General features: G+C 40.2%; 1 protein-coding gene across 1 annotated transcript in view; it reads left to right on the forward strand.

Annotated features, from left to right (window-relative positions):
* Positions 1 to 17,631, forward strand: part of LOC139390777 (relaxin receptor 1-like) — a 119,054-nt gene that overhangs the window by 91,960 nt on the left and 9,463 nt on the right. The window contains exons 6-15 of the mRNA XM_071138140.1: positions 3,336 to 3,407; positions 3,757 to 3,828; positions 4,038 to 4,109; positions 4,510 to 4,578; positions 4,668 to 4,739; positions 4,991 to 5,062; positions 6,079 to 6,150; positions 6,339 to 6,410; positions 10,419 to 10,490; positions 16,163 to 16,392. Of these exons, the coding sequence (XP_070994241.1) occupies positions 3,336 to 3,407; positions 3,757 to 3,828; positions 4,038 to 4,109; positions 4,510 to 4,578; positions 4,668 to 4,739; positions 4,991 to 5,062; positions 6,079 to 6,150; positions 6,339 to 6,410; positions 10,419 to 10,490; positions 16,163 to 16,392 (875 nt within the window). The remainder of the gene's footprint in view (positions 1 to 3,335; positions 3,408 to 3,756; positions 3,829 to 4,037; positions 4,110 to 4,509; positions 4,579 to 4,667; positions 4,740 to 4,990; positions 5,063 to 6,078; positions 6,151 to 6,338; positions 6,411 to 10,418; positions 10,491 to 16,162; positions 16,393 to 17,631) is intronic.

The raw sequence follows: 17,631 nt of genomic DNA on the forward strand, positions 1-17,631 counted from the left end.
TGAGACTGGTGTTTTAGCAGGTACTATTTAATGAAGCTGCCAGTTGAGGACTTGTGAGGCGCCTGTTCCTCAAACTAGACACGAATGTACTTGTCCTCTTGCTCAGTTGTACACCCACTCTTCTTTCTATTCTGGTTAGAGCCGTTTGCGCTGTTCTGTAAAGGGAGTAGCACATAGCGTTGTGATCTTCAGTTTCTTGGCAATTTATTGCATGGAATAGAATCACTTCTCAGAACAAGAATAGACTGACGAGTTTCAGAAGAAACAAAAGTTCTTTGTTTCTGGCCATTTTGAGCCTGTAATCAAACCCACAAATGCTGATGCCCCAAATACTCAACTAGTCTAAAGAAGGCCAGTTATATGGCTTCTTTAATCAGCTCAACAGTTTTCAGCTGTGCTAACATAATTGCAAAAGTGTTTTCTAAAGATCAATTAGCCTTTTAAAATGATAAACTTACGTTAGCGAACACAGCGTGCCATTGGAACACAGAAGTGATGGTTGCGGATAATGGGCCTCTGTACGCCTATGTAGATATTCCATTAAAAATCTGCCATTTCCAGCTACAATAATCATTTACAACATTAACATTGTCTACACTGTATTTCTGATCAATTTGATGTTATTTCAATGTACAAAAACTGTGGTTTTCTTTCAAAAACAAGGAAATGTCTAAGTGACTGTTACAGGAATTACATTCCTCTATGTTTTAATACCCAATTAAAATTAAACACTCTGTCAATTCCTAAGAATTTGTAAGACTCTTATTTGCATAAAATGGACAGAGACCAGTCTCAAAATCAACCAGCAGCGTTTATTCTCGAGAGTACTGAACACCACAGATTATAAACTGAAAATGCCGTCATTAGTTTTCGTACTACCCCAGCTCATCAACCAGCAGTACAATGGCTGTATAGTTCTCAAGCCTTCCCACATCGTCTCTCCCTACTATGATAATTTACGACCCAAGCCAAGGTCTGCCTGTGTAGATAAGCATTCTAGCCAGTCTGGCTATAAGTTCATTCATTTCTACCAAGGAACAGACAGTCATTGTTCAAATTCTTGATTATATGTACACACATTATATTCAGTACTAAGGTTAAAAGAAAATTCATACATCTATACAGTAACATAATAGTTTTCTGATTAGTCAGTCCTGATTGAAATGTATACATAATTAGTCATTATTGATAAAAAAAAATCCCTTAACAGTGACCCCAAACTTTTGAATGGTAGTGTATATATCAAAAAAATTAAATAGCATACGGGGCGGCTTCATCTCAATGTATTTTAAAATGTTAGGCTTTTCAAATATATTCCATTCTCCTTTCTCTTGTTTATATTGGGACAATATTCCCACTAATATTCCTACATGTACAGTTGAAGTCGGAAGTTTACATACACCTTAGCCAAGTACATTTAAACTCAGTTTTTCACAATTCCTGACATTTAATCCTAGCAAAAAATCCCTGTCTTAGGTCAGTTAGGAAAACCACTTTATTTAAAAAATGTGAAATGTCAGAATAATAGTAGAGAATGATTTCTTTATTTTATTTATAATTTATTTCATCACATTCCCAGTGGGTCAGAGCTGGTGTAACGGAGTCAGTTTTGTAGACCTCCTTGCTCACACATGCTTTTTAAGTTCTGCCCACAAATTTTCTATAGGATTGAGGTCAGGGCTTTGTGATGGCCGCTTCAATACCTTGACTTTGTTGTCCTTAAGCCATTTTTCCACAACTTTGGAAGTATGTTTGGGGTCATTGTCCATTTGGAAGACCCATTTGCGACCAAGCTTTAACTTCCTGACTGATGTCTTGAGATGTTGCTTCAATATATTCACATAATTGTCCTCCTCATGATGTCATCAACTTTGTGAAGCGCATCAGTTCCTCCTGCAGCAAAGCACCCCCACAACATGATGCTGCCACCCCTGTGCTTCACGGTTGGGATGGTGTTCTTCGGCTTGCACGCCTTCCACTTTTTCCTCCAAACATAACGATGGTCATTATGGCCAAACAGTTCTCTTTTTGTTTCATCAGACCAGAGGATATTTTACAAAAAGTATGATCTTTCACCTCATGTGCAGTTGCAAACCGTAGTCTGGATTTTTTATGTCGGTTTTGAGCGACCTTTCAGATTATGTCGATATAGGACTAATTTTACTGTGGATATAGATACTTTTGTACCTGTTTAGTCCAGTATCTTCACAAGTTCCTTCACATTTATTTAACTACGCAAGTCAGTTAAGAACAAATTCTTATTTACAATGACGGCCTACCCCGGCTAAACCTGGACGATGGCAATACTGGTATCGTCCTGGCCCTAAAAACAGCCCTGCTTTAGGCTATCAAAGAACTGACAATGAATAATCATATCAATGGATAGAATCAGTGAATGAATGGCCACAGCTACCATTCTATGGTCTGACAAGTTGCATAACAAATGAGGCATAATTAGACAAAATAACTTTAAAGTCGTTCAAACAAGATAATGAGTCATTCAAATGACTTAGTATCTTGTTTGAATGACTTAATATCTAATTTGAACGACTCAAGTCATTCGAACGAGATACTAAGTTGTTCACACGAGATACTTATTATATATTATTTGCCTTGGGCTTATTATATATTTTTGGCCTTGGGCTTCAGGGCATTTTGAACAAAATGTGTAGAATAGCAGGAAATTTACTGCAAAATGTACTCTTATCCGCATGGCAAAATGTTAACAATAGCACGAAATTAACTATAAAACAGCACAGGGGTGGGGGGGGGGGTGGGGGGGGCTCTGGAGGTAGGAAGAGCACAGGAAGGAGGAGTGGGTGGGGGGCTCTGGAGGTAGGTGCCCCGGGGACCCAAATGCAGTAGTCTGGATCACATTGGCCTTGAAACATATTGGCAGCATGGAAGTAGTAGCAAGATGAGGAGACTAAAAACATGCCTCATTGACTGCCAAGAACTATCTCTCGAATAAAGTCAGCTATGCAATATTGTTTGCGTAATTTTCTTCTTCTAAAAAACGAATCAAACCACATACTATGAAAGTATCTACCAATTGGTATTTTTATTTTGTTCTACAGGGACCCGTTTATATTTAGGTCTTTAATGTATAAATGTGAGGCTTCTATACTTGTTGTAAATCATTTTCACTTGTTAGTCATCGTGGCAATTGTTCTCCTGAAAAAACAAATTAATGTAAGACTAAAAATAGTATTTTGAACACAATGTACTATTAGTACACAATGTTTAGTTTTAGTAAGTAGTACATATTTTGGACACAGCAAATGTTAAATAAACAAGATATTTTTTTAACATACTTCTAACATGCTACTTTTCAGATATCTACAACATAACAGAATTCGAGCTGTGAGTCCTAACGCATTCAGAGGACTATACAATCTAACAAGACTGTAAGTTCCTAATATTCATACATCGATGCGTGCACTTGACAGTGTTATGTTGGACTTTATAATGAAAAGGAAAAAGGGGGATAAAAAGTCAGTTGTAGAACTGAATGCCTTCAACTGAAATGTGTCTTTCGCATTTAACCCAACCCCTCTGAATCAGGGAGGTGATTAACCGACATCCACGTCTTCGGCACCCGGGGAACAGTGGGTTAACTGCCTTGCTCAGGGGCAGAACGACAGATTTTTACCTTGCATGTTGTTGATTTAAGTTTTCCTTATCAAGTTGCTTATGTTTGAAATAAATGGTAAATAATTCAATGTGCATATTTAAAATCTGAATTTTCTGCTTCAGATATTTAAGCTATAACAAGATATCCATCCTGATGCCCGGGGTGTTCCAAGATCTACACAAGCTGGAGTGGTTGTAGGTTATCCTTACTGACACAGTCTGTATATCCTGTTTGCATATATAGACATACTGTTAACACAATGGGTACAAAGACTATATTTTTAGACAGCCTTCAGAACTCTCGCACAAAGCTTGTATCGCTACAGTTTCCTTTTAAACCAACGTTCAACCAAATACTTAATTTAATAAGAGAGCTGAAATTAAACTCTACCCTTTGTTTGTAGGATCCTTGAAAACAACAGTATCCATCAGATATCCCCCATGACCTTTTCAGGCTTGCGTTCCTTGGTACTCCTGTGAGTTTCATTTCTACCTTTACCTTCTTGAGTTGGGCTTGTTTAGCTTTTTCCATCGAATAAGTTATTTCATACGTAGCAGTGGGAAGTAGTGGTGCTGAGGGTGCTGCACTGAAAACATCTGAATAAAAAATAATACTATTATTTGTATTTATTTATTTATTTTTAAGAAATAAATAATTCACAAAAGTATTGCACTGGACCTTTAATACTGCTGTAGTACTGCAGCACCCCCACCCCCAAACTACTTCCCAAATCTATGCTTTCATTTGCACTGTATTGAAGTGCTCTGGTATTATTAAAGGGCCAATGTGATATGCTAAAGTATTTTGGCAGTGAGTGTTGTTTTCTTTGAATGGCACAAAAATCAGACCGCTCTTGTTTTGTTTTTTGTTCGCAGGGTTTTGTTGAACAACGCTCTGACAAAGCTGGATGACATCTGCATGGAAATGCCAAGACTAAACTGGCTGTACGTTTGGAAGTCAACAAATCAAAGAGCTTTGTTATCCGCATGATATTACTTTCAAAATATGTTTTTGTGCGCTTGTGTGTCTCCAGGGACATGGAGGGAAATCAAATTGAAAGTGTTGGAAACGTAACATTCTGGTCGTGCAACATGATGACTGTGCTGTAAGTGTGACTTAATTAATTTCGTTTTCCTCATTTTTATTGTTGTGTCCTTGGCTTTCTCACTAGGCTATAACCATTAAAATTCCAAATATCAACATCTATTTGTTTCCCGAAGGGATTCTAAATAGTGGACCCCAAAACAACAATCTTGTTAAATTGCTTTTAGGACCAACAGAGAAGATAATAAAGTGAGAAAATGTCTGTCTGTTTTATAATTCTTGTTTTGACAGTCTTTCCTTAACTCTTTCCAGTGTCCTACAGAAGAACAGAATCAGTCGCATACATGAACAGGCGTTCTCATTTCTAAAGAAACTTGGGGAATTGTAAGTTGTGTTTTGTATGCCTCAAGACATGAAATTGTTTGACATTTTCCTCTGTCATACCCAGACACAGTTCATTTTGAGTCCCAGACAGTGATATCTTCACCTATTCCACTGACTTTTTAAAAAATAATTCAGATAATACCATATAAATCAGTACAGACTGCACTATAAATATACAACATGTTCCCAGGCCAAGATGTTGATTATGATTTATATTTTATGAGTTTTGGTGAATCCAAACAATTATTCTGACATGCATTTACACTTGTTTCTGGATTTGCAGAACAGGTGGTCATGTAAACCTTGTGTAAGTTTCATCCACCGTATAAGTACTGGATAAATGCCTCCGTTCTGTACATTTGAAAAATGGACTTCGTTATTTCAAAGGTAATGTACAGATTGGAGGTGTCTATCCTGCTTATACAACAATTGCCAAAGAAAACAATACTAAAGCACACATTTGCCGGTAAAAATAACTTGAGCGGTGAGCGCGTTCCTTTAGACGTACAGTCGCAAGCTAGGACGCGCTCTTTGAAAGGAGGGAGTAGTGTAACGATCCTGGCTTTATAAACGCGGAAATCGACCCTGCCGCACGAGCATGCTTTTGCGGCAGAGTCGATAGCGCGCTGGCCCTCGGGCTCGGAGGTCAACGGTTCGAGACCTGCTCCCTGCTGTTTCATTACAATATGTTCATCACTCACCATTTTAGGTCATCAGATGCTCAAAAAAAACATGTCTAGCTAGCTACGTTTGTCGTTGGACCTGCGTTTACAATGTATCCAATGTTGGTTTGTGGAGTTGTTGGTTTAGCTTTCTGTAGTAGTATGGCCTGCATGTGTCGCCTTATATTGCGTCATGATTGCAAGATGTCCCGATATCTTTTCCAACTGTCCCGTTATCTGGGTTTAATGCTCATTCTAGAATGCCCTTCTGGCCAGTCATAAATGAGTATTCAACAATGCTGTGGTATATTGGTTCTTGTAGTTTGTTTCCAGTAAATAGCTTTGTCTCCACAGAGATCTGTCCAGCAACAGACTCGTGGCAATCCCTCCCAATCTCTTTGTTCATCTGGGAGATTTACTACAGCTGTGAGTTAGAGCCACACTCGGATCTATGCACAAACGTTCTTTGAATATTTTATATGTTTTTGTTGCTCTAACGTTGAAAGACATTGTTATACGGCTATGGTGCTATAGTTCTTGTTAAATATTATGTCTTATAATTAATTGATGCTGTTACTGGAGCTCTGATGTCATTGGTTTTACATGTTTTTTAGGAACATCTCGTGTAACCCTATCGTGGATCTCCAAGTTGACCACTTTGATAACTTGCATAAATTGAAATCCTTGTAAGTAGCCATTGTTTGTTTTTTACTGCTCACTTTGTGCATGCATGTTACACTTGAAAGGGAAAAGCATCAGTAGAGTAGTTTGTTTATCATTTATGAATCATTACTCCCACGTGTTAATGTTAGTAAGCTAGTTATTCACACATTTATAAAACACTTTTAAAGTATGTAATAATAATTTGAGAGATCATTCATAGTGCCCGGACTGGATTTCCACTAAGCTAACATATGAAAATGTTTTAAGATTTTCTTACCAAGGATCCTATTGTTAATTTTAGGACCCCTGTAGGTATAATATATATATATATATATATATTTGATGAAACAGTGGATTTGGCCTTACTGCTATTAGCCCATAAGCAATCATTGAATAATATACAGTCGAAGTCGGAAGTTTACATACACTTAGGTTGGAGTCATTACAACTCGTTTTTCAACCACTCCACAAATTTCTTGTTAACAAACTATAGTTTTGGTAAGTCGGTTAGGACATCTACTTTGTGCATGACACAAGTCATTTTTCCAACAATTGTTTACAGACAGATTATTTCACTTATAATTCACTGCATCACAATTCCAGTGGGTCAGAAGTTTACATACACTAAATTGACTGTGCCTTTAAACAGCTTGAAGAATTCCAGAAAATGATGTCATGGCTTTAGAAGCTTCTGATAGGCTAATTGACATCATTTGAGTCAATTGGAGGTGTACCTGTAGATGTATTTCAAGGCCTACCTTCAACCTCAGTGCCTCTTTGCTTGACATCATGGGAAAATCAAAAGAAATCAGCCAAGGCCTCTGAAAAAAAAAATTGTAGACCACCACAAGTCTGATTCATCCTTGGAAGCAATTTCCAAACGCCTGAAGGTACCACGTTCATCTGCACAAACAATAGTACGCAAGTATAAACACCATGGAACCACGCTGCTTTCATAACGCTCAGGAAGGAGACGCGTTCGTTCAGTCTCCTGGAGATGAACGTACTTTGGTGCGAAAAGTGCAAATCAATCCCAGAACAACAGCAAACGACCTTGTGAAGATGCTGGAGGAAACAGATACAAAAGTATCTATATCCACAGTAAAACAAAATTCCTATATCAATATAACCTGAAAGGCCGCTCAGCAAGGAAGAAGCCACTGCTCCAAAACCGACAAAAAAAGCCAGACTACGGTTTGCAACTGCACATGGGGACAAAGATCATACTTTTTGGAGAAATGTTCTCTGGTCTGATGAAACAAAAATAGAACTGTTTGGCCATTAATGACCATTGTTATGTTTGGAGGAAAAGGGGTAGGCTTGCAAGCCAAAGAACACCATCCCAACCGTGAAGCACAGGGGTGGCAGCATCATGTTGTGGGGGTGCTTTGCTGCAGGAGGGACTGGTGCACTTTACAAAATAGACGGCATCATGAAGCAGGAAAATGATGTGGATATATTGAAGCAACATCTCAAGACATCAGTCAGGAAGTTAAGAAGCTTGGTCGCAAATGGGTCTTCCAAAAGGACAATGACCCAATAATACTTCCAAAGTTGTGGCAAAATGGCTTAAGGACAACAAAGTCAAGGTATTGGAGTGGCCATCACAAAGCCCTGACCTCAATCCCATAGAACATTTGTTAGCAGAACTGAAAAAGCGTGTGCGAGCAAGGAGGCCTACAAACCTGGTTCAGTTACACCAGCTCTGTCAGGAGGATTGGGCCAAAATTCACCCAACTTATTGTGGGAAGCTTGTGAAAGGCTACCCGAAACGTTTGACCCAAGTTTAAGAATATAAAAGCAATGCTACCAAATACTAATTGAGTGAATGTAAACTTCTGACCTACTGGGAATGTAAATGAAAGAAATAAAAGCTTAAATAAATAATTCTCTCTACTATTATTCTGACATTTCACATTCTTAAAATAATGTTGTGATCCTAACTGACCTAAAACAAGGATTTTTTTACAAGGATTAAATGTCAGGAATTGTGAAAAACTGAGTTTAAATGTATTTTGCTAAGGTGTTTGTAAACTTCCAACTTCAACTGTATATACAAAAGTATGTAGACTTCTGCCCTGCTAGAGCTGCCCCGATCAACTGTAAGTGCTGTTATTGTGAAGTGGAAACATCTACGTCAACAACGGCTTAGCCGTGAAGTGGTAGGCAACACAAGCTCACAGAACCGGACTACAGAGTGCTCAAGCTCGTAAAATAAATCTGTCCTCGGTTGCAACGCTCTCTACCGAGAGTTCCAAACTGCATCTGGAAGCAACGTCAGCACAAGAACTGTTCGTTGGGAGCTTCATGAAGCCTAAGATCACCATGCGCAATGCTAAGCGACGGCTGGAGTGGAGTAAAGCTCACCACCATTGGACTCTGGAGTAGTGGAAACGCGTTCTCTGGAGTGATGAATCACGCTTCACCATCTGGCAGTCCGATGGACAAATCTGGGTTTGGTGGATGCCAGGAGAATGCTACCATACCGAAAGCATAGTGCTAACTGTAAAGTTTGGTGAAGAAGGAACAATGGTCTGGGGCTGTTTTTTATGATTTGGGCTAGGCCCCTTAGTTCCATTGAAGGGAACAGTTTGGGGAAGGCATGACACGGCCCCGTGCACAAAGCTAGTTCCACACAGAATTGGTTGGTTGAGATAGGTGTGGAAGAACTTGACTGGCCTGCACAGAGCCCTGACCTCAACCCCATCTAACACCTTTGGGATGAATTGGAACGCTGACTGCAAGCCAGGCCTAATCGCCCAAAATCGTGGCTGAATGGAAGCAAGTCCCCGCAGCAATGTTCCGACATCTAGTGGAAAGCCTTCCCAGAAGAGTGGAGACAGTTATAGCAGCGAAAGAGGGACAAACTCCATATTAATGCTCATGATTTTGGAATAAGATGTTTGACGAGCAGGTGTCCACATACTTTTGGTGATGTAGTGTGTTTTTCCTTACCTCTTAAGCAGTCAATGGACTGCTCTAAACCATGAAATGGCAATGCTCCTCAGTGGCCGACAACTATACTTAAAGCCAATCAGGGAGCAAGGTGACAGGAGTGACAACAAAAGGGAGAAAATATGTTGTGCAAGCAAGCAAATAATATATATATATATATATATATTTATATATATAATTATATGGGATTATGAAGATTGAATTAAATTGTTCCTTTGTCTGGCTAGTAACAACAAGGGTTTTCTACAACAATAGCAACATTATCACAGCTAGCTAGTTAGCTAACATTGGATACCTACAAATCAAAATACACAGGGACTAGCATTGCCAAACTAAACTTAAAAATGCAATTCTACTAATGTGAGCACTTCACTCAGCATAGTCACACATCATACTATTACAACAGTGTGGCTGTTTTTGGAATAAAATGCTCAATATATTTTCTTAACTTTTATTGCAGTGGGCTAAATCAGGGTCACACAGTTGCTTGGTAGTTTTAAACAAATGTACTTTTAAACAAAAGTATGGTTATGGACTTAAATAAAGAAGACAACTGTACCATGTCAGATATAGAGTTGAAATATTGTTACATTTTGAGTTTGCATCCCAATATATGTTGTGTAGAGTAAGTACATCTTCTCTATTACATCCCTTTCTGTGGCCCTTTCAGACTTACGAGAAACCCATGATCTATTCCATGCAATTTCACATATAATCATAGCTTGCATCATGCCCAGACCAAAAGGCACGTGACCTTCCAATGTGCACCCTTTTATCATACAATACAATTATGTGGCTACATAACATGCAATGTGTTTTGTGTTATCCTATTGGAACAGAGTGCACTCACTGGCCCACACATGAGGAATTCCCTAATTCACACATATCAGGAAAGAAAACAAATAGCATTTTAGGTCATACATCAAAGCTTCCCCCCCCCCCCAAAAAAAGGTGTAAAAGACCAACAATTTTGGGGGAAAGAGTGTTGCAAAGAGGGTCTCTGAAATTCAAATATTTTGTTTAGTTTGTTTTTCTGTGAGCTCCTAAGGGAAACAACATTTGTTTGTGTTTTTTAGGAGCATAGAGGGAATCGAGATTGGGAACATACAGCGAAGGATGTTTGAACCACTCAAACAACTGACCCACATGTGAGTAGTTTGTTCATTTTGTTTTGTCAAATTCATTTGATGATCAAACCCGAAATTACACTTTGAACAAAATCCTTTGCACATTTTTACCTGGCAAAAAAATATGAGTTTAATGATTTTTATTTAAAAAGCATTTGCACCTCTTAGTTCTTATCCCTCATCCCAACATTTACTTTAACATTTGCTCTTCCTTTTATCTTTCAAACCATTGCAGTTGGAAACTTTTCCACCACTATTGTAAAAGATTCCTAGTCAATCTGGCCCCAGGTCCTTATCTGAAGCTTCAAGATGTTCACTCCCAACTGTGTGATCACTAGCTGTGCAATACATAATTGATCTGACTGTGAGTAAGGTCATCTCAAAACACTGTTGGTCCATGATGAGATGAATTTGAAACCAAATACTTGTCCTCTCACTATATGCTGCACAACTTTGTATCTTGCTTCTATGCAACCTTTTGGATGTGCATCCTATCCAGATAGGTGCCCTGAAACAATTCCTTACCCCTACACACTAGGGACTTGTGTAGATCTGAAAGGACATAATAGATGTAAGCAATATGGCAGAAATACCACCTAGCCTACCAGAGGTAGAGGTAGAGCTTACTCCCATATTGCTTCAGATCATGAACTGCCTAGAGCAGTGGTCACCAACCGGTCGAATCCGATCGAGAGGTCGATCTCCAAGCCATTCCTCCTCGATCACCAAACATTTCTGTAAAAAACCCAATGATAAAGTCTTTGCGTTCCTATTTTATTTATTCGTTTCGCAGTGTTGCCTGTAGGTGCACTTGATTCAGCAGCCCCCAGTGCCGGAAGTCCAAAAGTTTTCAGATTTTGAGAGCAAATCAAGTACACCTATAGGCAATGTTCCCTCTAAACTGCGCTCGTGGGAACTTCCTCCAGGACTGCTGCAGAGAATAAATGCAATTCTGCGCAGAGATGCAAGAGATTGAAATTCCATGAGTTTGCCCCATTAGTTTGCACTATATAGATAAAAAAAATTTCCGTGAGCGAATCAACATCATATCAGGCCCTTTTCAATGCAACAAAACAAAACAAATTTAACTTTGCAAGACCGAGTCTGTGATTTTGGTATAGGCAGAGCAAGAGTGCAACGGAATTCTATTGGAGCGCGTGCAACTGGCGGTAGCCCACGAGCAAAGCTTTCAATCCCCGCGAGTAAATGGACTTTTCAGATCAGTTTAGATCAGAGCCAAGCGTGTTCACATTTGTTGATATTCATTGCAGGTTAGCGAGTTATTAGCCCAGTTATATAAGTATAGGTCAACAATGGGGAGGTACTGCTTCCTATAAGAGCACAAAACGTGTAGGCTACATTTCAAATCAAATCAAACTTTGTCACATGCACCGAATACAAGAAGTGTAGACCTTACCGCTTTCTTACAAGCGCTTAACCAACAGTGCAGTTCAAGGATAGTTCAGAAAATATTTACCAAATAAACTAAAGTAAAAAATAGTAAAAAAAAGTAACACAATAAAATAACAATAACGAGGCTATATACAGGGGGAACCGGTATCGAGTGTACCAGCTGTAGAACTTTTTGAGGATCTGGGGACCCTTGCCAAACCTTTTCAGTCTCCTGGGGGGGGGGGGGGGGGGGGTGTGTTATCGTGCCCTCTTCACGACTGTCTTGGTGTTTGGACCATGGTGATGTGGCCACCAAGGAACTTGAAAAACTCTCGACCTGCTCCACTACAGCCCTGTCGATGTTAATGGGGGCCTCTTCGGCCAACCTTTTCCTGTAGTCCACGATCAGCTCCTTTGTCTTGCTCACATTGAGGGAGAGGCTGTTGTCCTGGCACCACACTGACAGGTCTCTGACCTCCTCCCTATAGGCTGTCTCATCATTGTCGGTGATCAGGCCTACCACTGTTGTGTCGTCAGCAAACTTAATGGTGTTGGAGTTGTGTTTGGCCACGCAGTCGTGGGTGAACAGGGAGTACAGGAGGGGACTAAGTACACACTCCTCAGGGGCCCCAGTGTTGAGGATAAGCGTGGCAGACGTGTTGTTGCCTACCCTTACCACCTGGGGGCGGCCCGTCAGGAATTCCAAGATCCAGTTGCAGAGGGAGGTGTTTAGTCCCAGAGTCCTTAGAAATGGCACTATGGTGTTGAACGCTGAGTTGTAGTCAATGAACAGCATTCTCACATAGGTGTTCCTTTTGTCCAGGTGTGAAAGGGCAGTGTGGAGTGTGATTGAGATTGCGTCATCTGTGGATTTGTTGGGGCGGTATGGGAACTGGAGTGGATCTAGGGTATCCGGGAGGATGCTGTTCATGTGAGCCATGACCAGCCTTTCATGGCTATCAACGTAAGTGCTACAGGGTGGTAATCACTTAGGCAGGTTACCTTCGCTTCCTTGGGAACAGGAACTATGGTGGTCTGCTTGAAACATGTAGCTATTACAGACTCGGTCAGGGAGAAGTTGAAAATGTCAGTGAAGACACTTATCAGTTGGTCAGCTACCGAGAGTGTTATCACACAGTCGTCCAGAACAGCTGGTACTCTCGTGCATGCTTCAGTGTTGCTTGCCTCGAAGCAAGCATACAAGGTATTTCAAATCAAAATCAAATCAAATGTATTTGTCACATACACATGGTTAGCAGATGTTAATGCGAGTGTAGCGAAATGCTTGTGCTTCTAGTTCCGACAATGCAGTAATAACCAACGAGTAATCTAACCTAACAATTCCAAAACTACTACCTTATACACACAAGTGTAAAGGGATAAAGAATATGTACATAAAGATATATGAATGAGTGATGGTAGGCTAGCGTCACTGGGCAGCTCGCGTCTGGGTTTCCCTTTGCAGTCCATAATAGTTTTCGGAGCCGGTGTGGTAGGATTCAATTTTAAGCCTGTAATGACACTTTGCTTGTTTTATGGTTCGTCTGAGGGCATAGCAGGATTTCTTATAAACGTCTGGATTAGTGTCCCTCTCCTTGAAAGCGGCAGCTCTAGCCTTTAGCTCAATGCAGATGTTGCCTGTAATCCATGGCTTCTGTTTGGGATATGTACGTGCGGTCATTGTGGGGACGACGTCGTCGATGCAATTATTGATGAAGCCGATGACTGAGGTGGTATACTCCTCAATGCCATTGGATGAATCCCGGAATATATTCCAGTCTGTGCTAGCAAAACAGTCCTGTAGCGTAGCATCTGCGTCATCTGACCACTTCCGTATTGAGCGAGTCACTGGTACTTCCTGCATTAGTTTTTCCTTTTAAGCAGGAATCAGGAGGATGGAATGATGGTCAGATTTGCCAAATGGAATGTGAGGGAGAGCTTTGTATGTATCTGTGTGTGGAGAAAAGGTGGTCTAGAGATGTTTTCCTCTGGTTGCACATATGACATGCTGGTAGGAATTAGGTAAAAAGGATTTAAGTTTGCCTGCATTAAAGTCCCCGGCCACTAGATGCGCAGCTTCTAGATTAGCATTTTCTTGTTTGCTTATGGCCTTATAGAGTTGGTTGAGTGCAGTCTTAGTGCCAGCATTGGTCTGTGGTGGTAAATAGACGGCTACGAATAATATAGATGAGAACTCTCTTGGTAGATAGTGTGGTCTACAGATTATCATAAGGTACTCTACCTCTAGCGAGCAATACCTCGAGACTTCTTTAATATTAGACATTGCGCACCAGCTGTTATTGACAAATAGACACACACCCCCAACCCTCGTCTTACCAGACATAGCTTCTCTGTTCTGCCGGTGCACGGAAAATCCCTCCAGCTCTATATTATCCGTGTCGTCGTTCAGCCATGACTCGGTAAGATATTACAGTTTTTAATGTCCCGTTTTCTCCGTCTTTTCTTCATAAGAAACGGTAGCAGCAACTTTACGTTAAAAAAAAGTTGCAAAAAAACAAACAAAATAGCAGTTGGATAGGAGGATGTAAAACGTCCCCCATCCTCTCCGGCGCCATTTTCAAGCTGTCTTTGAAAAATCAGTCCAGTAAAAAGCTTAGCCTATGTCTTAATTAAAGGGGCAGTGTTGTATTTTGAGACAGGCTTGAATATGTAACTAAGCCAATAGGAAAGGGTTATTCTACATTGTCTAATTCTCTGTATGGCAATAATAATTTATTTTATAAAGTGGTTTCTTGCATCATACAATACAATTTACAGTCACCTATTTGACCCATGATTTTACAGAAAATCATTAATTCATGTCAACCCCTTCATAATTTAGAAACTTTAAAAGTTGCAATGTAGGACTGCAGTGAACACCACATATACAGTAGGCTACTGTAGGCCCTAGAAATCAAAAGCTATTCCCATGTGAAAATGTTATGAGATTTGCTCCATTGGGTGTTGTTGGTAGACCTACATTATCCACAAATAGCTTCCCGAGTGGCGCAGCGGTCTAAGGCACTGCATCTCAGTGCTTTAGGCGTCACTACTGCTGCACTGGTTCGAATCCAGGCTGTATCACAACTGTCCATGATTGGGAGTCCTATAGGGCGGTGCACAATTGGCCCAGTGTCGTCCGGGTTTGGCCGGTGTAGGCCGTCATTGTAAATAAGAATTTGTTCTTAACTGATTTGCCTAGTTAAATAAACATATAATAATTGGCTACTGTCTAAAACTGTAAATGCACACCAGAAGTTGCACAAAATTCTCACAATGTTCAAGTTCCCACTCACAAGACCTACAATTTGCTCAGTGCCCCCAGAAATTGGAGCGAACATTGCCTATAGACCTACCGCTGACCAATAGTTCAGATCACAGTGTCTGCAGTTCTTGCGCCACAGTCTGTAAAAAGAAGCCTCAAGCGCACAGCAGTTTATAATGTGAGATTTTCTTTTTTCACATTTAAAAAAAAAACATGTCTAGAGAGAGACTCAATGAATACAGCATAGAGCTGCTGTTTATATGAGTAAGTTCATGTTTAAGTTGTTATTCAGAACTGTCAACAGTTTTATAAGCCATAAAATGTGTGTTACCAGCACTGCAGCTGTAATGAATGAGTAGCCTTTAGCAAACTATTTCGATAAACTTACGTTATTATTTGCGTCTTGTGTATTTTTTAATATCGAGGAATATATCACTTTTTCTGATTATGGAGTAACACCATGAATTGATGTATGAGGCAGAAATAAGGCAGTGCAGTGCGACTTAAGTTTCACCATCAGCTGGAAGACTGTGTCCCCTTTTCACAGTGCAGGAATGGTGAGTTGGGTGAGCAGGATCCTCACTGCTGCTCCCTGCCCTCAGACTGACCATCAGATGCAGGCCATCAGTCCAGTAAAAAATAAACAAATTATTACACTCCCTCAGCTGTGCCTCACAAGTAATACAACAAATTATATATTACCAGTGTGATCAAATAGGCTACCTACAATTTTGAAATATAATTTCAAAATGGTCTGAGAACAACATTGGCAGGGCAATTCAAGCAGAGCCAATATGCAGTGCTAATGTATGGGGCCTATAACCTACTGGACAAACCTCATTGTTAGAGAACTGTTTCAAACTGGTTAATGATGAATATGCTTACGTTTTCTTAACAGTAGATCTCGGCTTGCATTTTGACTCAAAATGAACTTGACTCAGAAAAGGTTGGTGACCACTGGCCTAGAGGCTATGGATGGTATCTGGAGTGTACTGCTTTCATCCTGGTAATTGATTTCCCTTCTCTTTGTGTTTAGTTACTTTAAGAAGTTCCAGTACTGCGGCTACGCCCCTCACGTGCGCAGCTGCAAGCCCAACACGGACGGCATCTCGTCCTTCGAGGACCTCCTGGCCAACATCGTCCTGAGGGTTTTCGTCTGGGTGGTGTCGGCCACCACGTGCTTCGGCAACATCTTTGTCATCTGCATGCGCTCCTACATCCGATCGGAGAACAAGCTCCATGCCATGTGTATCATCTCCCTATGTTGTAAGAGACACCTTTCATATCAATTCAACTCAGGTCCCGATTCAATTGATTTAGGGCTGGCCCCAAATATTTGACTGGTCGACTGTTTGGTCGACCGAATGTTTTTTTTGTCAAGCAGTAGCAAATAAATAAATAAACAAATATAGTAGCAGTCAAAGGATTGGACACACTTACTCGTTCCAGGGTTTTTCTTTATTTTTTATTATTTTCTACATTGTAGAATAATAGTTAAGACATCAAAACTAAGAAATAACACATATGGAATCATGTAGTAACAAAAAAAGTGTTAAAAAAAATCCAAATATATTTTATATTTGAGATTCTTCAAAGTAGCCACCCATTGCCTTAACGACAGCTTTGCACACTTTTGACATTCTCTCAACCAGCTTCATGAGGTAGTCACCTGGAATTCATTTCCATTAACAGGTGTGCCTAGTTAAAAGTTAATTTGCTGCAAAAGAAACCACTACTAAAGGACACAAATGAAAAAGAAGAGACTTTCTTGGACAAAGAAACACGAGGAATGGACATTGGACCGGTGAAAATCTGTTCATTGGTCTGATGAGTCCAAATTTGAGATTTTTGGGTTCCAACCTCCTTGTCTTTGTGAGACGCAGAGTAGGTGAACGGATGATCTCTGTATGTGTGGTTCCCACCGTGAAGCATGGAGGAGGAGGAGGTATGATGGTGCTCTGCTGGTGACACTGTCAGTGATTTATTTAGAATTCAAGGGATACTTAACCAGCATGGCTACCACAGCATTCTGCAGTGATACGCCATCCCATCTGGTTTAAGTTTAGTGGGAATATAATTTGTTTTTCAACAGGACAATGACCCAAAACCCACCTCCAGGCTGTGTAAGGGCTATTTGGCCAAGGAGAGTGATAGAGTGCTGCATCAGATGACCTGGCATCCACAATCACCTGACCTTAACCCAATTGAGATGGTTTGGGATGAGTTAGACTGCAGAGTGAAGAAAAAGCAGCCAATAAGTGCTCAGCATGTGTGGGAACTCCTTCAAGACTGTTGGAAAAGCATTTCTCATGAAGCTGGTTGAGAGAATGCCAAGAGTGTGCAAAGCTGTCATCAAAGGCAAAGGGTGGCTACTTTGACTCTCAAATATAAAATATATTTTGATTTGTTTAAAAAGAAATTTGCTACTACATGATTCCATATGTATTATTTCATAGTTTTGATGTCTTCACTATTATTTTACAATGTAGAAAATAGTAAAAATAA

The sequence above is a fragment of the Oncorhynchus clarkii genome, chromosome 31 (genome assembly GCF_045791955.1).
Source record: "Oncorhynchus clarkii lewisi isolate Uvic-CL-2024 chromosome 31, UVic_Ocla_1.0, whole genome shotgun sequence".
Classification (NCBI taxonomy): Eukaryota; Metazoa; Chordata; class Actinopteri; order Salmoniformes; family Salmonidae; genus Oncorhynchus; species Oncorhynchus clarkii.